General features: G+C 49.1%; 2 protein-coding genes across 4 annotated transcripts; one reads left to right on the top strand and one right to left on the bottom strand.

The window, feature by feature from the left end:
- Positions 1 to 531: 531 nt before the first annotated feature.
- LOC135819345 (SHC-transforming protein 1-like) lies at positions 532 to 19,492 on the top strand. Of its 3 annotated transcripts, none has more exons than XM_065332536.1 (15): positions 532 to 1,004; positions 4,261 to 4,331; positions 5,528 to 5,585; positions 6,353 to 6,383; positions 7,141 to 7,229; positions 11,808 to 11,861; positions 12,139 to 12,190; positions 12,931 to 13,051; positions 13,470 to 13,602; positions 14,599 to 14,652; positions 15,222 to 15,367; positions 16,039 to 16,147; positions 16,985 to 17,258; positions 17,626 to 18,032; positions 18,290 to 19,492. In XM_065332536.1, exons 1-15 carry the CDS (start codon positions 852 to 854, stop codon positions 18,425 to 18,427), a joined length of 1,890 nt encoding a protein of 629 aa, XP_065188608.1. In that variant the 5' UTR covers positions 532 to 851; the 3' UTR covers positions 18,428 to 19,492. The 3 variants fall into 3 exon arrangements, with proteins under 3 accessions (XP_065188608.1, XP_065188609.1, XP_065188607.1); XM_065332537.1 differs by having other exon boundaries at positions 533 to 1,004; positions 14,605 to 14,652; positions 17,623 to 18,032; XM_065332535.1 differs by having other exon boundaries at positions 533 to 1,004; positions 17,623 to 18,032.
- Positions 19,493 to 20,126: 634 nt separating this feature from the next.
- LOC135819344 (cathepsin L-like) lies at positions 20,127 to 21,963 on the bottom strand. Its single transcript, XM_065332534.1, has one exon. The coding sequence runs from the start codon at positions 21,869 to 21,871 to the stop codon at positions 20,501 to 20,503; it is 1,371 nt and encodes a 456-aa protein (XP_065188606.1). The 5' UTR covers positions 21,872 to 21,963; the 3' UTR covers positions 20,127 to 20,500.
- Positions 21,964 to 22,520: the final 557 nt, after the last annotated feature.

Here is a 22,520-nt window from a genome sequence, read left to right as displayed (position 1 = left end):
TTCAGTGGATCGCATAAGACCATTACATGCATACGACCATACTCCATAGCCTAGCCATGCGCGGTTAATGCATGCATGATCATTTTGACCGCTCGAAAAGAAAGACTTTGGAAGCGGGTGATTTTAGTGATGATCTTCCGACACCATCTACATGAGTCATGACTGTAAATCTACACTGGCTCGACACGCAGATCAGAGTCTACAACACTACTCTCCGTAGATCTAATGACTCTTGCCTGGCTGTAGTACATGGTAGTATAGTATAGTCACATATAGTGCATCATGAGACATGACATACGTACACGCTACGTGCATAACATACTGTGACTCTGTCAGTGTGACCCTCTGCACACACGACTACAGACACACTCTTCACTGTACTGAGAGTGAGAGAGTCCGCTCGCGAACAGTGACATCTTCCACTTTCAGGTCATTGCCAGCATGCACTAGATCTACTGACACACTGTCAGTGTTGCCATACCTGAGACTGGGTAGTCGGCTACTAGTATTTCCCCAGTATTCATGGTATTTGGACGGGTGTAAGACGTGTGGCTGTGGGAGCAGTTTTTTGTGCATCTTCGTCTCAGACCTGCAGTGCCACTGCAGTTGTTGCACTCTGGCCGTGAGAGATCGGTAGTGCCGTTCAGGTACTGACTGTCGTCCTCTGACGCTCTGTGGCATCAAGCAGCCCCAGGCCTGCATGACCTAGTGTGCATGCTGTGTGTTCCCCGACGAGGACAAACTATTTTTCCCTATCTCGACGCGAAGTCTTTGGCGATTTGGCAGCACTTGGTTGGAATTCTGCGAATGCCCAGCTGCGTGTGTGCACTGTAGTCTGTAGCTTCGTCGCCATGTGGCCGAGAAAGAAATCTACTCCACAGACGGTAACCGGGACGGACAAGGAATGGTCGCAAACTGGCACGCTGGTACACAAACCTCCTCGTGGTTGGCTGCACGCTGATACTGCCATTATCGACGGCGGAGGTGTTCTCTATTGTGTGCAGGTTGGTGGTGCTTTCTGCCTAGTCTATGTCTAACGTGCATGTGCAGTTCTGTAGCGTGCAGTTGTAGTGCTGTAGCGAGCTGTTGTGTGTACTGTCCTGGAGGTGGGCTGGTCGTATGGTTCCAGCATTCGACTATTTCTTCTTGTTTGTTGGAGATAGTCGCTGACTCTGATCAAAATTTTGATATCGGATGTGCGTGCCTTGTTTGCTCGCATGAGCATGCAAAGTGTACTGTGCTTTTACACCAAGTCTAAAGGTAACGAGAAATCTCTGTCGCATGACTGGCAAGTGGCAGGAGGAAACCACGCATGTGTTCTCGGGTTTTACATGGAATAGCCGTGTGTGTGTGTGTTGTCGGAGCGCTCGCAGATTTTCTTGCAGGTCGTCTGTCTCGGTATAGTAGATCTACGCGGTGTGCGTGTGTCACTGATAGTGATAGCCATGATCGTGATCCGCCGCTCTTCGAACGCTTTCTACATTTCTTGTCACAATTGCTCTCGGAAGTTCCGGCCAGGCGAATGAGCAGTGACTTGCATCCCCATTCCTCTTGCACTTGCACTCGACGTGGAACAAGCGATCTTTTACTGCGATGTCACTCTGGCCTTCAAGCCAAGTGACGGCCCGGCCTCGCGCGTTGTAGACAATCGCTCTGCGCAGGATGTGGCTAGCAGTGCTGCCATGCCGCTTCGTCTGCCACCAGTGTAGCGCCCACGAACGGGAGAAGACAGCCGACTCGCTCCACCCTGAAGCGCTCCGCAGCTCCTGCTCAGCTGCTGCACACTCACCATCTCGGGGCGGATCACAAAACGAAAAAACTAGCTATCACAAAGGTATCTTCCGTTTCTCGTTGCCTAGTCGTACGGCGATTATTTGGACACACCACTCACCAGAATGACTACAGTCTAGTACTCACCAGTTGTCATGTTCGGATTTTATACGCCTCGTTGCAGTCAATCTAGTTTGAGTTGGAAACATGGGTAGGAGAAACCCTACCAAACACAGGCTCTGTCAGTCATTACACCACGTCGTTGTTGTTGGTGCACTCGGGGTTTGTTCAGTGAAACTGTCAGCGCTTGCCTAGTTTAGTCAGGCCCGGTGTTGACAGCCTGTGTGTTGTGCTTGTTTGAAGTTAGTTGTTTCAGTAAATGCACTGTCTGTAGCCATGTCATGGTGTGAAGTGGACACAACAATCAACATACTAGTAGTCAGTGTTCACTTCATGGATTGTAAAAACCAATCGTTCTGCCATAGCTGGCACTAGTAATCAGAAATAGTCAAGACTCCTGAGCTGTTCCGTTCTTGCTTGACATGTGAGCCATGTGGAATAGGGTGATCTTGCAAGGTCAAGAACTGAGGGGTTGAGTGAAGAACGTCCAGACTGGAATTCTCGCAAATAACAGCATTGTATGAAGAAGGGTTGTTGCGCCGGACTTTGACGATCGACAACAGAATTGTAGTGTACATAAATATTGCATTGAAGAAAAAATGAACATGTTGTGCTCGATCGGTTTACCCTGTCATGGTTCTTCTGCGCACGAGATCACCGCAGTTGTGGCAGTGCCAATAATCAGTCGATAATCCGAGCATATACAGAATGATGATGTAAATGCACACAAACATTACATGGTGCCGAAAAGCCTAGAGCAAGACTGTGGCCACGCACAGAGAACATTGAACACTGCTATCTACATCTGAGAACTTGTTGGAAAGTCTATCTACAAAGCAGTCCAGTGTATGCCGGAGTAGTGGTTCCATCCAGGACAAGCAGTCTAGCCTGTCCAGGCTGCCAGTGAGTTTCTCCATTCCAGGGCAGGTAGGCCAGTAGTCCAGGACCGGTCTTCCAGGACATGAGGTGTGACATTACTTTCCAGATGGTGACATCATCACTATTGAGCCGAAACAATAGGGTATGTGCGGTATGGTCGTATAATGGGATAATGGGCACTTGGGGACGTAACAGTTAGTTGGCCAGTACATACACACTACCAATCACTGGCAGCCTATAGCTGTCACAAACAATGGTTATGGTCTATGCCTGTTGCTACTACGTAGACCATATGCTCATGTGCTCTTGAGTCATAACACACTCTCTTGTTGTGTGACTGCTGGGCAATTTGTGTTTGTGGATAGTAATGTCTGACAGGGCGCATTGTTCTTATTGATGCCCATTACAATGCCAAAGGTGACTGGTGGGAAACTGTGCATGCAGATCTACCCTGTACATATTCATTGTACTTACAGCACACCCACCCACAGTCATTATGCAGCTAAACTGTTCATGTGATTGTTGATGATGGTTGGTGGGCCTGGTGGCAGAAGGCATGCACCACGCTGCATATGAGTCCATTATAGATTATAATAAGCTGGGCAGTGCTACAAGCCACACATCATTCAATGGGCTATGAAGCAGAAGATGACTGCTGTTTGTCTTGTTAGTCGTGGGCGGACATATCGACCACACTGTACTGGTTGTGTGTAGCCCACCCAGCGGCCTGCAATTCCCTTTCAACTGGTTATTGTGAGTGGTGATTCAGGGACAGGTTGTCACTGTGTATAGTTTTTGACATTTCCCTGGAAGGTTGCTGCATTCAGATAGCGGGGCTACCATTCCGGTGTGACTGCTTACAGCACTTTAGAACACATCTTTTCGGTGTAACTTACAAGTAAATTTCGGCAATTTCGACTGACAAACCAGGCTACCATATTTAGATTTCACCTGACAGGCACTGTAATATGCATTGTGCCTGCGGGGGTTGCTGATCACCTAGTATTGCATTTCACCTGAAACCTGACAGGTTCCTGACAGTGAAATGTTAATACACCGTAATTTTAGGACACATACGATGACATGTTATACAGTGCTGTGCAGGAATGCGTGAAGTCATGTACGACTCGTATTGTCACCTCCATAATCAGTATACTATTTCAGTCTGTCATGGTCTTCTGTACCTACAGTATCATTGTATCGATGTCTACAATACTGTACCTTCTGCATGTCAGTGTGATCTTGCACTTGCAAGGATTTCCGTATATCCTTATCTCTCTCCTCTCCTCTCTCTCTCTCTCTCTCTCTCTCTCTCTCTCTCTCTCTCTCTCTCTCTCTCTCTCTCTCTCTCTCTCTCTCTCTCTCTCTCCCTATCTCTCTCTATCTATCTATCGATCTATCTATCTCCCGCTCCCCCCCCCCCCCCCCCCGATCTCTTTCTCTCTCCATTTTGTAATGTGTTCTCTGTTGTGTTCTGTGTGCTGTGTTCAGTATGTGGGGCTCATGAAGATCTTCAAGTCGATGCGTTCTCTCAAGTTTGAGGACAGAACACAAGTAACACGGTGAGTTACAGCTGTGTTGTGTGCCCTGTGCTGCTTCATCGTGGTGAATATTGGGAATGACTAGACGCATTTCCTGAAGATGGGCCTGGCCCGAAAATTTGGATTTTACTATTTTTGGAAGAATTTGTAGCCAAGAGACCGTTTTTGAGTAGTGGTGTATAACTGTGTGAAACATGAAGTGGCTACAGTGGAGTCTGCACACACTTAGGAAGGCTACATGTAGAACGTGGTATAGCTCCAAAATAAAGGCGGCTAGAGTATTTCTGATCAGAATGATGGGCATGCCAGCTAGTTCGGCTGGTGTCTACACTTATGCCACGTATAGCGTAGGGTCTGCTTCCAACGGGTTCGGCTATTTGAAGGTGTAATAGTGTACCTGCCACCGTTTTTGATTTCGGGGTTAACCATGGAATACTTCTGGCTAGATTAACTCTTGTGCAATCAATGGTGCTAGCGAAGCTTATAAGCTTATAATAATAATAATAATGATAATCAGATCCACTCTGATTTATCCACCCACATTAGTAGCACATCTGACCCTCACTGTGAAGGGGGGGGGGGGCAGGGGTAAATGCGTTTGGATCCTTGGACAGATACCCTGATGCCATCAATCCTTTTTTGCATGTTGTCCTAACCTACTTTAATACAGAGGTGTGTTGAGATCATTTCCAAGTCCACCCAGAGTTTGGGGATTTCAGGGAGTGTCCGCAAGGACTGCCCTTTTGAATCTCTCTCACCTCTCCCGGGAGTCCCACGTGACCAGTTTTCGAACTGTTTGGCCGTGAGCAAGTACAAGTAACTTACCAGTGTGTACGTGTGTGCATTTGTGTGTGTGTGCATTTGTGTGTGTGTGCGCATTGTGTGTGTGTGTGTGTGTGTGTGTGTGTGTGTGTGTGTGTGTGTGTGTGTGTGTGTGTGTGTGTGTGTGTGTGTGTGTGTGTGTGTGTGTGTGTGTGTGTGTGTGTGTGTGTGCATTTGTGTGTGTGTGTGTGTGTGTGTGTGGGCATTTGTGTGTGTGTGTGTGTGTGTGTGTGTGCATTTGTGTGTGTGTGTGTGTGTGTGGTGTGTGTGTGTGTGTGTGTGTGTGTGTGTGTGTGTGTGTGTGAGAGAGAGAGAAAGAGAGAGGGAGGGAGAAAAATGAATTGTTTGGCCGTGCGTATGTAGTAAACGTACTGTTTTTCTTTGTCTTGATCCAGCGAGGCAATGATGCGGTGTGTGGAGGAGTCTGGTGTTCGATCAATAAAGAAGAGAAAAGTAAGCTGAAGTGAATTAACTGTTCTTGTTGTGTTGAATGTGTTCATCCTATTTCCAAGATTGGTTCAACGATGTATGAGGGAAATATTTCTGATGTGTTGCGGTGTAGAACATGGGTTTCAGTGTTCAACAGCTCAGTCGGTATCTGCTGGAAGCTCTGTAATGGCCGGGTGTCTGCCTCTTCGTTCTGCGTGCATCTTGGATAACTCACATTAGCCGCGTGCAGTCACATCTACCGTATTTTCCGTAGTATAAGCGGCACCGGAGTATAAGCCGGACCCAGATTTTTTTGTCACAAAATACCGACATCTACCCCATTTCCAGCTACAGTGCCGTAAAGCCTGTGCAAACAACCATTGCACAATGAGACTGCATGTGCCTGCGCTTATCTGTGAACCATAACAAGTTATTGGAGGCTCCTGGTTTCAGGAATGTTCTTCTTCAAGTCTCACCATACGAGGTCTTTGAAAGCAGTCGACTCTGAAATTGGTGCGACCAAAGTACGTAAATGGTAAATGGTTGCCGTGAAAAAAAAGGATCGTACAGACAAGGTTATCGTTGAAAGCAATGGGTTGCTGGACCATATTGTACCTGTTCACAACTGTACTTGCTTAGGAAGCTCAGCACATGTATCGGATCCGAAGCACCGTTCCATGCAGTATGGGTTAGTTTCCGTGAATAGCCTGCACGACGGTGTTCGTCGCAGTGTCATTGAGGGTGCTTCAACTGGGCTTGCTTCTTTCTTCTTCTTCTTCACTTTGCTGCAGGTTCCCAAGCACATCTCGAAGATGCTGGGTGGTAAGCTGCTTGTGCTGTTGTACTCGTGTGCTGTCCTCGTGTATGCTGTCCTCGTGTGCTGTCCTCGTTTTGCTGTCCTCGTTTTGCTGTCTTCTGCTGCACACCATAGGCTCTTCGAGTGTCTGATGGGCCATCTCTCCAGTCTGTCCGTAGAAGATAGGACTTGCCTGTGGCCTCTGTCCTCCACCACCCTCCTTTTCATATCGTGTCATATCCTGTGGATGTATGAGATCTGCTGTATGTAATGAAATGACAGTGGTGTGCTTGACTATAACGAGGTGAGGGGCTGACCCGTATTCTCCTGGGTTCATTCCTTTCGCAGCCTTGCTTTACGTTGCACATTCTGAGACGGATAGCCAGTGTGTGTGTGTGTGTGTGTCAGCAGTGCATTCAGGGCATGTGTCTGCTCCCTTGGCATGGGCGCAATGCCGAAACACGACAGCCATTTCACCACTTTGGGGATAATGGCCAAAAAAGGATTCTTTTTCGTGGGATTTGTATCTCAATCCATGGTTGGGTACGGTGTTTAGAGGTGGTTCTAGTCAGATTTTAAATGTGAAATTTTGCTTGAAGGTGCCCCAAAAAAATTTTTTTGGCGAACTTGTTGATTACACTGAGCTCAACATCTGAATTCCTCAAATGTGCCGCTTGTGACGATTTGCATCTTTTTAACTCCTTGCATGTAGTCACACTTCTGGTAGAGGCTCTTCTGCTTTTTGATGCTCTTTTGCCATTGCTTCCTCGGCTCTGCCTGCAGACAAGCCAATAGTGAGCAGAGCTGGCACCAACGTCAACCTGAGAATATCCATCGATGGCTTGAAGTTGACAGCAGTGGATAGTGGTGAGGTGAGTGAGGTGTGACAGAGGAACATTCACACTACTAGTATTGCACATACATGCTGCTAGTACTTTGCCAAACATTTCCCCCGGGTGCAGCGCCATCTCTAAAGCCACCTGCACCGTCAAACGAGGATTCCCGTGCAGCCTCACTCTCAAAGCCACAGGGGATACCGCCTGGATAAACTGGTCCCTCACCAGCTCATCTTGCAAGTCACTCGGCATGCTGGGATACGCCCGCACCGCCAGCCAACGCAGATCATCCGCCAGATGCGCTAAATCCTCACCGGATCCACACCTCCTCGTGCGGAGTTGAGCCGTGAATTGCCGCTCATTAGCAGGAGGTGCGAACCTTAGCTCAAGGTCTGCACAAACCTGTTGCCATCTTGCAGCCAGTATGGTAGCAAAGAAGCATTGCGCCCCACCTCTGAGGCGTACCGCTAGATATTGTGCCTTCTGTGGGTCGTTCCACCCGTTCACCTGCGCGCATTGTTCGAAGTACTGGACGTACTCTAGCCAGTCTCCAGAACCATCGTAAGGCTCGGGCATTACCGCAGGCCTCACGAATGCTTGGGCAACCGGTGCTGCCCCAGCACCAGCAACCGCTCCAGCAGATGCAGCCATCGCTGCACCAAGGCCACCCACCGCCGCAGCACCACCGAGCTGGCCGCTAAAGGTTGGTGAACATTCGCAGCAGGCGAATTCACACCTCCGCCTTGTTGTTGCTGTTGTTGAGCCATCTTCAGCACAGCCAAAAAGAACTTGGTTGTCTCATTCTTTCCAGCCATCCTGGTCACAGCACCACTTGTCAAATCCGGGGGAGTGTTCCGGATAGTCTCGCCTTTGGCTGTGTCAGCTCTAACCCTCGGAACGTTTCGTGACAAGTACATGTAGAGTCACGGCTGGCAGAACGCAACTTCACCCAGTCCTAACCCGACACACACTGCACCAACTGGTCTCGCCCGAGTAGAGAATGTTCACTTGTCAGGAGAAGAGCACCTCTTCTAGGAATAGTGAACTTGGTTGTCTCATTCTTTCCACTCATCCTGGTCACAGCACCACTTGTCATACCTTGGGGAGTGTTCCGGTTCGTCTCGCCCTTGGCTGTGTCGTCTCTAATCCTCGGAACGCTTTGTGACAAGTATAGTCACGGCTGGCAGAACGCAACTTCACCCAGTTCTAACCCGACACACACTGCACCAACTGGTCTCGCCCGAGTAGAGAATGTTCACTCGTCAGGAGAAGAGCACCTCTTCTAGGAATAGTGAACTTGATTGTCTCATTCTTTCCAGCCATCCTGGTCACAGCACCACTTGTCGAACCCGGGGGAGTGTTCCGGGTAGTCTCGCCTTTGGCTGTATCGTCTCTAATCCTCGGAACGCTTTGTGACAAGTATAGTCACGGCCGGCAGAACGCAACTTCACCCAGTCCTAACCCGACACACACTGCACCAACTGGTCTCGCCCGAGTAGAGAATGTTCACTTGTCAGGAGAAGAGCACCTCTTCTAGGGATGGTGAACTTGGTTGTCTCATTCTTTCCACTCATCCTGGTCACAGCACCACTTGTCATATCTTGGGGAGTGTTCCGGTTAGTCTCGCCCTTGGCTGTGTCGTCTCTAATCCTCGGAACGCTTTGTGACAAGTATAGTCACGGCTGGCAGAACGCAACTTCACCCAGTCCTAACTCGACACACACTGCACCAACTGGTCTCGCCCGAGTAGAGAATGTTCACTTGTCAGGAGAAGAGCACCTCTTCTAGGAATAGTGAACTTGATTGTCTCATTCTTTCCAGCCATCCTGGTCACAGCACCACTTGTCGAACCCGGGGGAGTGTTCCTGGTAGTCTCGCCTTTGGCTGTATCGTCTCTAATCCTCGGAACGCTTTGTGACAAGTATAGTCACGGCTGGCAGAACGCAACTTCACCCAGTCCTAACCCGACACACACTGCACCAACTGGTCTCGCCCGAGTAGAGAATGTTCACTTGTCAGGAGAAGAGCACCTCTTCTAGGAATGGTGAACTTGGTTGTGGTGAACTTGGTTGTCTCATTCCTCCACTCATCCTGGTCACAGCACCACTTGTCATACCCTGGGGAGTGTTCCGGCTAGTCTCGCCCTTGGCTGTGTCGTCTCTAATCCTCGGAACGCTTTGTGACAAGTAGAGTCACGGCTGGCGGAACGCAACTTCACCCAGTCTTAACCCGACACACACTGCACCAACTGGTCTCGCCCGAGTAGAGAATGTTCACTTGTCAGGAGAAGAGCACCTCTTCTAGGAATAGTGAACTTAATTGTCTCATTCTTTCCAGCCATCCTGGTCACAGCACCACTTGTCGAACCCGGGGGAGTGTTCCGGTTGGTCTCGCCCTTTGGCTGTATCGTCTCTAACCCTCGGAACGCTTTGTGACAAGTATAGTCACGGCTGGCAGAACACAACTTCACCCAGTCCTAACCCGACACATACTGAACCAACTGGTCTCGTCCGAGTAGAGAATGTTCACTCGTCAGGAGAAGAGCATCTCGTCTAGGAATGGTGAACTTGGTTGTCTCATTCTTTCCAGCCATCCCGGTCACAGCACCACTTGTCAAACCCGGGGGAGTGTTCCGGTTAGTCTCACCCTTGGCTGTGTCGTCTCTAATCCTCGGAACGCTTTGTGACAAGTATAGTCACGGCTGGCAGAACACAACTTCACCCAGTCCTAACCCAACACCTACTGAACCAACTGGTCTTGTCAGAGCAGAGAATGTTCACTTGTGAGGAGAAGAGCACCAACAGAATCTCCCTTCCAGAAGCAGCAGCATGATATGATAATTATAATACATTGTAGAAACAGCGAGCAGTGGTAGTAGCGATAGATTTGCGGAACATGCAGCTAAACTGCGACTTTGTCTGCTGCGCGGAACGGCGATCGGCCACATGTACACACACGCACACGCTCGCGCACACACACACGCCTGCGTGATCTAGAAACGGCTGTCATCATGATAAGATACGCAATGTGTGAAAGAGCACAGGGCAAGCCCAGACCCGGAGTCTAGACCGCAATACAATTAAACGCATTCCAAGTCAATGGTCTATCATGTGCAACCACGCACATCCATACCTAGCGTAATACTATTGTAATCTTTTTTTTTTACTCCATCTTTTCATTCTTCAGCTACTGCTTGGCTTCATCTCTGGTGGGGGTGCAATGTAGTGACTTGCGTACATCCTTTTTCATGTACCCTAAATATTATATGAAAACGGATGTACGCAAGTCACTACATTACACCCCCACCAGAGATGAAGCTGAGCAGTAGCTGAAGAACGAAAATATATTGGAGAAGAACAGAAAGAGTGAGCAAAGCGTACAAAGCGGAAGGACGGGAAAGAAAAATACACTGCACAAAGAGAAAAATATACGCTGCATGTGGAATACCGTTGTGTACGACACGTGGGACACAAGGTCTGAAACAAGGTAGAAAAATGCAGGAAACAGAAAGAGGAAAAATGCGTGGTAGAGGTGGAAGAGCGTGTCAGAGGCAGTCTAGATATTTGAAGTAAGACAAGGGAAACGTATGCGTGACAGAGGAGGACGGATCTTGATCTTGTCAAAGGCGGCTGTGGGTTGGGAGGTACTAGATTGGCGGATGGTGGGCCGGTGAGGTTGTGGGCTTGGACTTGGGCGCCTGCTCAATGTGGGTTGCGGAGGTCGAAGGCGCTGTGAGCCTGCTCCATGCCATCCGTAAAGACGTAAACTCCGCCTCATTGTAGTGTCAGGGGTCACCAATTATGGTGTTTTACATCGACCATGACGGCTACAATGGCCAATCAGACCACAATGAAGTGTGTGTGTGGGGGGGGGGGCAAAGAGAGAAAGTGTATTTCTTTCCATCAAAATTATATACAACGGCCTTTTTTAACGAAAAATGATTATGTACACAAAATAATTATGAAAGCGGATGCACTCAAGTCACTACACACGTACAAGTCATACGTGCATGTGATTTGCGCCGGCCAGCATAGCAAAATAATCGTATTCATTTCGGCCATTTTTCGGGGGGAGGGGGAGGTTGAGTACGAAATGAACGACGTTCGTTTCAGGGACGACATCTAATCTTCCTAGACAACCCTCTAAAAGTCTAAATGTCCTCATTACTCTGGTGCTGGTGTTCGGTGTTCATTACCAGCAGACTAATGGCAATGATGCTTGCACTAATGTATGTATAATATAATGGAGGTTGAGGCTGAGGATTTGTGGTTAGTAAAGACCTGAATACGCACCGCCGAAACGAACCAGAATTGCACTAAATAAAACCGTGTGAGTTGTGGTCGCTTTTTTGTGTGGGGTCATCAAGATGGTTTAGTGTGTAAAGCGGCTTCAATGTCATTAGAGAGGTTAAGATTTCCGACGTGACGCGCAATTTCATGTCAAATTTGGCGTAAAACTCCAAATTTCGGCGTGAGGTGCAGGTCACTCGCGTTGTTTTTCGATGCGCGAGCCAAATAACGCGAGTTGAACTTTCCCGTCACGTCGGAAATAACATGCATCTTAACCTCTCTAATGCCTGGCCTCACATGGAGTATTGGTGTGTTTGTTCTGTAGCTTATCGCTGATCATGGCATGCCATCAATATCCTTTGCTACTGGCGGTGAAGGGGTAAGTTGTCAACGTCTAGTATTCATACCATTGGATCCTTGAGGTTGCCATAAAACCTGTCAGCGTGCTAATCTCTCCCCCCCCCCCCCCCCTCCCCGCCCCCTCATCGTTTCTCAAATGCCAATGCCTTCTCCGCCGACCATGGTGTCCATGTTGCGAGTGCTGGGAGGAACGTCATTGATTATATAATTATGTATGTGCATTATCTCAGCAATATTGAGGTGATACATGTGGTGGAGATAATGTACTGGTGTTTGCTTCTCTGGCATGTCTGCAGGAGGGCATTGATTTCATCGGCTATGTGGCAAAGGACCAAGTCAATGACAGAGGTACGTTTGAGATGAAATCATGCGTTTTAATGCCTTTAAAAGCTAATGCCCACGTGGCAGCAAGTGGCCAATGGTCCTACAGTGTCACCTTACCATCATTCTGTCTCCAGTCTTTCTAGATGCAGGGGTTGAGTTGGACTGACCAACATGGCCAACATCATGTGACCTATAGATGCAGGGGTTGAGTTGAGTTGGACTGACCAACATGGCCAACATCATGTGACCTATAGATGCAGGGGTTGAGTTGAGTTGGACTGACCAACATGGCCAACATCATGTGACCTATAGATGCAGGGGTTGAGTTGAGTTGGACTGACCAACATGGCCAACATCATGTGACCTATAGATGCAGGGGTTGAGTTGAGTTGGACTGACCAACATGGCCAACATCATGTGACCTATAGATGCAGGGGTTGAGTTGAGTTGGACTGACCAACATATCTGCCCTGCATTGTTATGTGATAGATGTGAAATCATGCTATAGACCACAGCATCTAGGACTTGGCATATGACAGTGCCGGACTCCACAGCTAAGCTACTCACTGAAAACTGTTTACAGCTAAACCCACCACCTTTCTATGCATCCGGTATGCTGGCACTGGCTAGGTCCATGATATACTACAAGTGCTCTACAGCAGACATAGTGGTGTGGCAAGCGTGGCCATGCTTGACTGCATATGCTTGAATTGCCGGACTAACACTCTAGTCTGTACTGTGACCTTCTGCCTGACTGCATGCAGCGTGTCATTGCTTCGACTGTGGCGATCTTGCTTACGACATTATCACCACTGTCGGGCAAGCGTTCGAACTTCGTTACAAGACCTACTTGACGACCAAGGCCGTGCCTCTTGAGATACCAGGGTTAGTCGGTGTGAGATGACTGGACACCATCCTGGCATATATGTGTGTGTGCGATACACACCTACAGTATGTTGTTGTTGCGTTTTTTGCACCTTTCTCTCCGGGTACTCATGAGTCGTGGTGATGCATTACAGGGTGATGGACAGGACTGGTAACAATGGCAGCCCGCCCATAGGTGATATTGAGGAGTATTGCATATCAGTCCATGAGTTGATAGAAATAAGTAATGTGTCAATTACCCATCAATGAAAGCCCACTGATAAAGGTAACTTGAAAACGTCCGCTATTGTCTTATTGGTGTGTAAATTGAATCCGAAACTTTTGCGATATACTGTGTCATGAGTGCTGCGATCAAGCGACGTGTTATCACACAATGTCTGTCTCCACGTCGTCGACTTTTCCATTGGTCGATGTGCAGGTTTGGTGAGGGTCGTGGTAGCGGAATGGGATTTGATGACGAATCATCCACGGCCACCGCGCAGTCAAACATTCCACCGCCACCGAGGAGAGGTGCTTTGCCCAGTGTACCCACTGCAACGCCCTCGGAAAAGGTAAAGAGCGGATTTCCAGTCAGTTTGCAACGCGTAGAAGGTCATGATTATCTAGCCCCTCCTTAGCCACACCTAGGCATACCTAACCTTGCCATGCTGCATAGCCTTGCCCCGTCATTGTGAGCCTTAGCTTGCCTCGGGGGGTATTGGAACTGATCCGGTTGGTCAGGCCATGGTCGGTCCAACTCTTTGGCCACCAACGGGTATTAATTAACTGCTGAGAGGTCATCTGTACTGGCCGTATCGTACACGAACAGCTCTGGTATGGCCAGACCAATCAAAAACTGCTTCCTCCGCCGGTCCTGTGTCTTACCACCAGTATGACAAGGCTAACATGTCCCGGCTGCCACGTCATACCTACATCAGCATGCCCCGTCATGACATACCACTTTGCATACCCTGCTTCATTGAACTGCCCATTACCACTTACACTGAAAGAACCCTGATGCGACCAGCTTTCGCTTTAAAGGGCGTATAATCATGACTCTATTTGGAAAATCACTGCGTATATACCATGTTCACCGTAACTAAAGTAAGGATAAGAAAAACCTCTGCTGATGATGGTGAATGGATTCTATCGGACCCTTGGTGTTCATCCTAAAGATGAACACTGCACTTACAAGGAATTACTACATGTACATGCCAGTCTAGGCAAGGTGTAGTTCCGTTATACCAAGTCTCCTGCGACCGGGGCCGTGTGCGTACTTGTATGCGTATGTGTGGGCGTGCGTGTGTGCGTGCGTGTGTGTGCAATTCTTTTTTACTGTTTCCACGTTCGCTTCAAAGACCAGCTATGACAAACATAGTCTTCGCGTGTGTGTTGTTATTGCTTTGTAATGATTCAATGGTTGGTGGTAGTGTGTGAAGTAAGGCAGCCATGGCTCAGGTCTTAGTGGTCCTATGTGGTATGCATTGCAGTGGTCAAGTTCCAATGGCAAGATGCCATGAACGCTTCCACCTGTAGAACATTTTTTTTTTGTATACTGCTCTGGTTAGCTGCAGGACTCGAATGGCATGTACGATACGCTGAAAGAAAAGTCAAAGAAAAGGGTGAGCAGATCCACATACTGTAAACCAGCCATTATTCTAACGAGGCGCATATATAACGATTTCCCAAAATTGACTAGTTAACGTGTACCAAAGGTAACGATTCTCACTCATTCTCAACGCTCAATAGGACAGTATATGTATCGATTTCTGTATAACGATTTCTATTTTAACGACCGATTTCTCCTCGTTAACTCGTTAGAGTTAGCACTTCGTTATATACATAGCTTTTACAGTACTTGTGAACTGGCCACACACGTGCACACATGCATACAAGTATGCATGCGCATACACACACACACACACACACACACACACACACACACACACACACACACACACACACACACACGCACGCACGCACACACGCACGCACACACGCACACACACACGCACACACACACACACACACACACACACACACACACACACACATATACACACGCACATACACACGTGCAGACAAGCCCGTGCGGATGTGTGCGTTCATTGGTCGGCTACACTTTGAAAGCCGACAAACTTGGATTTGCGCGCAAACATGTGCTTTCTGTGTGTGTGTTCACCCCTTACAGCGTGCTGATAACTATTATGACTTGGAGGGACCAGCGGCGGCAGGAGGTGCAGCGGCAGCAGCGGCAGCAGCTGCTGCTGCACCTGCAACGGTTGCTATGGCCACACATGAAGCCGTCCCGTTGAAGAAACTGGAAGAGGACCCTGGGTAGGTGTTCTTGTTTTAAAATTTAGCTGCTGCTGTGTGTGTGCATGTGCTGGTGGCATGTTTATCTGCACACTTGCTTGCATAATGGATTGTGCATGGTATCACCGTGTAGAATAGGACACATGTGACTCGTTTTGGTTCCTGCATGTAAGAACCAGAAGTCACATTCTGCTCAGTAGTGGAACCGCTTATGGACGCTATGCATGCAGCGTGAGTCGCTAGTGCAATGTACAAGACCCGTAGAACACTGTGGCATAGCTGATCCACCTTTGTGGAGGGGGGGGGGGCATGGTTGAAATAGTTTGAGCAGTAGGTTAGAGTTAAAATTGCAGTGTACAGCTATACAGTTATACCACTACAGCTACTTCAAGTAACTTCAAGTGGACGTTGTACACTGGCGCTCGATTTTGGCTTCACAGCAGGCACTGAAGTGAGATCCCTAGGCCATTTGGTGCAAACATGTCATGCTTCAAGAAGATAGAACAATTTTAGGGGATTCCCCCCCCCCCCCCCCCCCGGGCCTCTCCTCATACCTCTCACAGACTACGTACCTGAGACCATCATTGTTTACAGCAACTCATTGATGCTCACCTGTTGAAGCAGGCGAAAAGATCACCCGGCAGCTAAGTGCTATAGTACAATTGGATTGTGACTGTGGTTGTTGCTTACAGCTACTCCAGTGTAAAGGAGAATGGACCCGGTGGTCGACGGACAGGCGCAGCTGGCTCCGAGCGACATTCGTCCTACGACAATCCCAACATCTTCCATGAGCAGGACAATGTAAGTTGTGCCATGCACGTGCAGTCGACTCTCGATAAGTTGTGCACTCGATCCTGGAGACCAAAATGGTTGACTTATCGCGAGTGTTTGACTTACATGCACGTACGACAGCACACCTAATGCTGTAGACAGTCCAGCATATATGTATACAGAGCTTACTGACTTGTCAGTTTGAGCACTCTGGCAAGGTGCGTTCGCCGGGCCTGGTTTTAGATCTGGAATTTTTCATACTTCGAAGTATTTCTTCTTTTCTTTGCAATCAGGCTCGGCCTCATTTTCTCTGTGCTGCGCTGACAAGTCCACAAAGGACGAAACAGTTCTGTCCACAAATTAAGTGTACAAAAGTATACTGCGGATTGCAAATGGGCCAGACTTATCGTGGGTGCGTGATTTAAAAAAAAAGAAGAAGTGTGTCACTTGTTGCGAGTAGACTGAACATGAGCATGTGTATGGGAGGGATATGGTACATGGTGAGCGTGTCACTGTAAACCACCGTAACCTTGATACCGCACGACCGTGGCAAAATATGATTGTGCAGTGACGTGTGCGGCAGTGATGTCACCTCATAGCTTGAAATCTTGGTTGCCTGTACCGTATACTGGTATGCCGAAAACGAGATGTGACTAGCTGTCGGTGGGCTGGGGTTATTTGCATTGGTCCGCTGTACCACCGCTCACAGGAGCTGGCCGCAGGCCTTCAGAAACACAGATGCAGACGCGAGCGTGAACACTGTACCAGCCATGACTAAGACGTACAGATCACCAGCATCACCTCTTTCCTTACAAGTCATGTTGTGTTATTCTGCTGCTGCTGCTGCTGATGGTGATGATCATTCAGGAAACCGTCACGTATGACAACCCGGAAAGCCGAGAGAGGAAAGGTAACGGTGGAGCCGGTGTCAACTTGGCCCATGGCGGTGCCGCAAGACAGCCGTCGAATAACCCGTCGTTCGACGACTCCATATATGACAACAGCACGGGCGACGAGATGGCAGCGGCGCCAGCCCAGAACGGCCATCACCACCGTGCGTATCCACCAGCTTCTCAGCAACAACACCAGCAGCACCACCAGCAACAGCAGTATCCGGGCAATGCAGCAGCTCACAACAAGCGTACGTACATTGTATGATTGTTTGTTTGATTTCAATTCTAATATGTTCACTAGATATGCAGGCTGCGGCATTTCTGCGGTCTCGCCTCACCGTGTGGCTAGACTCTCAGTAAAAGATCAGGTGTCATGCAAGCATGCACTACAGAAAATATGAGTGTTGTGTGGTACATGTCTTTCACCCTACTTTGCCTTTGTGTATCATGAGCTTTGTGTTGCACCCTCGCATGTAAAAAGGAAAAGAAAAGAGTATGTGAATCGTGTTCATAGGTGAGATACTGACCATAGTCTGGGTAACAGCGTCACGACAATTGTTGACAACCCAAGCCAACTTCTCTGCATGTGTTCTGATCTCATTCCGTCTGCAGCAGCAGTGGCAGCATTGCACAACAAGATGCCTCCAGCAGTCCACAGTGCCAGCCATCCAAACCATCCTTCCATGCCACTGCCACCCATCCCCGGTTCTGGTCCTGCTGCTGCTGCTGTCGCTGGATCTAATGGTGGCCATGGCTCCTCACATGGCGGTCACCCGTACCCGCCACAGCAGAACAATGGCCATATCGGTGGACCTCCAGTGCCAGCCCAGGACATAAACCATGACCTGATGGCCCACGACTGGTTCCACGGCATCTTGTCCCGAGAAGAGGCCGAGAACATTCTCGAGGAGGACGGCGAATTCCTGGTGCGAGAGAGCTCAACGCAGCCTGGGCAGTATGTTCTGAGCGGCATGGAGAACGCTCGGGTCAAGCACCTGCTGCTGGTAGATCCGGAGGGCGTGGTAAGTTGTTTTCGTGCACTTGCTGCCTTTCAGTTGGACGTGATCTTTGCTGATTGCGATCTTGTTGTATGCTTGGGACGTGTATGCCATGGCAGTCTCCTATTCAGCTTCACTCTCTTGGGGGAATACTAAATTTGACACTTTATGGCGATGTAAGTTACATGTCACTGAGGATGCGAATGGACGAACCCGAATTATGTGGCTCGAAACGTAAAACGTGATGTTTTTCTTCTCTCCTTTTGTGGCTGCTGTTGCAGGTGCGCACGCGCGACCGAGTGTTTGCCAGTGTGCCCGAGTTGATCCACTACCACATAGAGCATAGCCTGCCCATCGTGTCTGCTGGCAGTTCACTAACACTGGGCACCGCCGTGGTGATTGACATGTCGCAGGAATGATTGTGCCGGTTGACGATGCCCAGTGACTTCCCTACTCCCGTTATTTGCAGCCACAGTGTGGTCACTGGCAACATGACTGCTTTTCTGAAGCTCGATACACATCCCTGATCAGTTTATATACATAGAGCCATTGCTTTTCACTTGAGATCTTCGCGATGTTGTACGAGATATTGCTATTTTTCGTGATGAGTTTTCATTTCTTTCTGATGAGCTTCTAAATTTCTATATGTGCGGGGCCTGTGCTTTGCCCGCTAGTACTAGCAGCAGTACTCCAGCACCGGCATGCCTGCCAATCTCAGCAGGCATGTGTGGATAGTCGTCTTGGTATTGTAGTGGGTGACTAGAAGGAACTGTGTGCGTGCTCACTGCTGACACGCGGCATGTTGATACCGGCCATGCCGAGGCGGATACACCTGCTCAAGCCGCTTTGATATTACTTCCCGCTCCAGTCCATGTCCGCTGTCCGCTAGTACTGGGCAAGGAAGCATGCTAACGTAACCATTCCAACGTTGAGTGATCGCTCCGTGCCCGTGCAGCAGTGCACTGTGGTGGAGGTAGTGCTTTTCTAGCTCTTCCAGCCCCTGGCATGGCTTGACCGTCTGGTTGACATATATGCCGTACTCGAGCCCGGTCACATGCCGCGTGACGACGGCATGTCGTGGCCATCTGGAACACTATCCGCTGTGCAATGCTACACTCTGCCGTGGATCTGTGCATTATTTGAGAGGACCTGGAGCTTCCCGCGCGGTCTCTGTTTGTACGTAACCAGCTTATTATTTGTTTACTTGTCTATACTAAAAATGCTGAGTATTTAGCTGTGAGTTGATTTATACACAAGGCACTGGGTGAGCGCTGGGTGTGTGCTCGCAGTGTTGCATGCCGAACTTGGCACTTTCCTGTGAGCTGGTCACACCATTTCGCACACACACGTCCTAGTTTGCCGGCTTGTACGCACAGTAAGGAGAGGTTCGCCATCATCACTGGCATTATTCCATAGCTTATTCTATTTTGCTCTTGACTTATTTCTGTTCCGATTCCGAAACACTTTCCTGGCTAGGGGCGTGATGTGCGTGGTGTGAACTTCTGTTCGGTATCACCATAAGCAGCGGGTGTCTGATTGACTATGGCTATGACCTGATACATTGATAATGTTTCCGATACAGCTTCACACTGTCAGCTATCAAGTGCCACTGTCCAGTGTAGTACATTGTGTTATTGTCCTGTTGTCGACATTGAAATCCACTGGGAAGTCCTGCAAGCGACCATGAGGCGCTGGCCCTGCAACCATGAGCACTGCTGGTCCATGTATGCAGTGACTGAGTGTGTGCGTGAACGCGCTACGGCAGTAAGAGTGCCGGCCCCGGTCACTAAACTGGATTTCAATGTTCACACCGGTGCTTCGGCATGCAGTGCTCAATGAGCTCTAATCGATAGCAATAGCCAGGCACAGTGCTAGCTGCCCCTGACCTCTGCGAGCACCGGCCCGTGCATGAACTGGCGCAGATCGGTATGTTATTGAGGAGTTGTGTGATTGAACACGACTTCATTATCTCCCAATCACACGAGGCCAACGATTTCATTACACTGTACTATTACAACTCGTGTCAACACCCCCCCCCCCCCCCCCCCCTCCTCCACCACACACCCACCCACGCACAAACGAGCGTACGAACCCGAACCAGGCTACCACAATAGGCAATAGTTTGTCATCACGTGCACTTTGAAGTACTAGTATAATATAAGCCCAAAGATCGTCATAAAATATGCCGTACAGTCAAAGGTCACTAGCCACATACAGGCTACACAAAAACTCACAAGAACCCTGTCAAGCAAGAAAAGAGAAGGAACCTTGTTCTTCAGGAAGGATTGTCATCGAACATGCTACGGAGACCATTCACATACATGTAGATGGTGATGCATACACTTGAACGCAAGTAAAACGGGCAAACAGGTCAAAAAAATACCATGTGTGTACAATAAAGAGTTGAAATGAAAGTAGAAACATGCAGTAACTCACAGAGTCTCATTGCACAAAAGTGCCAGAACGAATCACATTCAATCCAGCGGCGTCGCCTAGGCGACGACTGAGGAGGTGGCCATGCGATTGAGACCGCAGACACCTGCGCCGCGATAGACCAGATAGTAGCCCTCCTCTCCCCAGGTAGCGCCCCAGCTGTTCTTGACGATCCAGTAGGGCTCGCCATCTTTCACTCCGTATCCGACCAGCAGCACGCCGTGATCAAGATGGTCAGGGTTGCAGAAGAGCTTCCACGGGTGAGAGATGCCGCCGAAATAGAACTGCATTGGGCCGGCGTTGATGCCAATGGAGATAGGACCGTTAGCGGCAAGCCAGGCTGCCAGCTGCTCCTCGTCCTGTGGCAGGGCAATCGATCCATTGATGTTCACCGCTTCTGTGGAGGGGTTGAAATGGCACGAGCCATCTCGGCCCGTGTATGGGTATTGCTGTTCGGTGGTCAGACCGCCGAGCTTCATGATCTGCTTGTAGGCGTCGGACGGCAGGCCACCCTTGCAGCCGTGATCCACCTTGTCACAATCGACCAGCTCTTGCTCGGACAGGGAGACGAGCTTTCCTTTCTTGATGGCCCACTGGCCTTCAATGTTGCCGGTTGTGGAGAAAGCCCAGCATGAGCCACAGCCGCCCTGGTTCTTCACTGCCGTCACTGCGTTGTGCTCACGCCAGTCAAAGCTTGTCGGCGTATCCTTAACGTCCATCAGAGGTGCTTTCCTCATAGTCGTCGAGGGCTTCATTGGAGTAGACTGGGCATAGCGGGCCAGAAACTCTTGCTCGGTGAGGTCAGCAAACTGCGTTACTCCATACTTGGCTGATCCCTTTTCGTTCTGCTGCAGCTTCTTGATGCGTCCCATATTGGCCTGGAAGATATCAGCTCTCCTGCTGATCTCCGCAGCATTATTACAATAGTCTGGTTTGTAGGATTTCAAGAAAGACTGGAAGTCGGGAGAGGCCGCGCTGATGGCCGAACCAATAGACAGTTTGCTGCTCGTGGCGTCCACGGAGTTGGCACTGGTCACAGGAACGCTCTTCGTGGAGAGCAGCTGCATTTCTGGCTGCTTCCATGGCTGAGAGAGAACTTCTACTTCGTATCGGAGAGGATTCGACGAGTCCGCAGCACATGAGCACATGGAGTGAAGTTCGCCATCGTTTCTGCATTCAGTAGATCGGAGTGTCTCCACGACCAAAGAATACTTTACGCCAGCAACCACTTGGCTAGACGCTTCAACGACCACCGAAAGAAGTTGAGCGAACATACTATTCTCCCTGGCATTGATTTGCTGGACAGCAAAAGCTGCTGCATCCACAACACTTTTGTCGGAGGGATCGGCTGAGCTTACTCCACCAAGGAGTTGAGCATACGCTGAAGTTGCCAGCGCCAGAGCGCAAAGGCACAATGAAATAGCTCTCATTTTGAGACGGGGTCTCGATCAGATTACTCTCAACTCCAGTAAACAAACAAGACCAAAAGCTGATGTGTTGAGTGCAAGATCGAAGAAGACATGTGAAAGATGGCAAATGCCACACGCAGAAATCTGTATGCGCGCGTGCATTGGTTGATACGATACCGTACCGCGTAGGCGTAGGCTAGGCTACACTACGTCAACCGTAGATCGTACTGAAAAAAAGTCCAAGCTTGCTGGAGTGTTGAACATGATTGACTCGTGCCCAGTGATGCATGCACGCGTCGCACACTGTAGATCATAGGGAGTCGTAAAATACCATAATATTATTGGTATTTTACGACTCCCTGGTAGATCACTGTACTACATGTAGTAACTCACATCCTTAGAATGACGTCACATTGATCACGTGGTCAACATCGTGACGTGACATGCACTGAGCACAACGTAGACTACACTCTGTATCCATGGTATCAGTCTGTACACTATGCATGCACACCGTGCACGTGACACAGCTCTGCTGACTCAGTGGACAGTGCTGAGTGCAGTGCTGATCTGTTTCGACCAGGGAGTCGTAAAAGGGCTTTTACAGTTTTAGTAAGTTTTACGACTCCCTGGTTTCGACTTTTGAAAAAAGTTTTTGTTTGGACAGATAAAA

This window comes from Sycon ciliatum, chromosome 6 (genome assembly GCF_964019385.1).
Source record: "Sycon ciliatum chromosome 6, ocSycCili1.1, whole genome shotgun sequence".
NCBI lineage: Eukaryota > Metazoa > Porifera > Calcarea > Leucosolenida > Sycettidae > Sycon > Sycon ciliatum.
Note: the sequence above shows the minus strand (reverse complement) of the source record. Positions and strands in the feature narration are given on the sequence as shown.

Coding starts and splice junctions, on each gene's coding strand:
- LOC135819345 (XM_065332535.1), top strand. CDS start 852: ATGTGGCCGAGAAAGAAATCTACTCCACAGACGGTAACCGGGACGGAC. Junction 12,191..12,930: donor GGACCAAGTCAATGACAGAG/GTACGTTTGAGA, acceptor GACTGCATGCAG/CGTGTCATTGCTTCGACTGT. Junction 14,653..15,221: donor AAGAAAAGTCAAAGAAAAGG/GTGAGCAGATCC, acceptor CACCCCTTACAG/CGTGCTGATAACTATTATGA.
- LOC135819344 (XM_065332534.1), bottom strand. CDS start 21,871: ATGAGAGCTATTTCATTGTGCCTTTGCGCTCTGGCGCTGGCAACTTCA.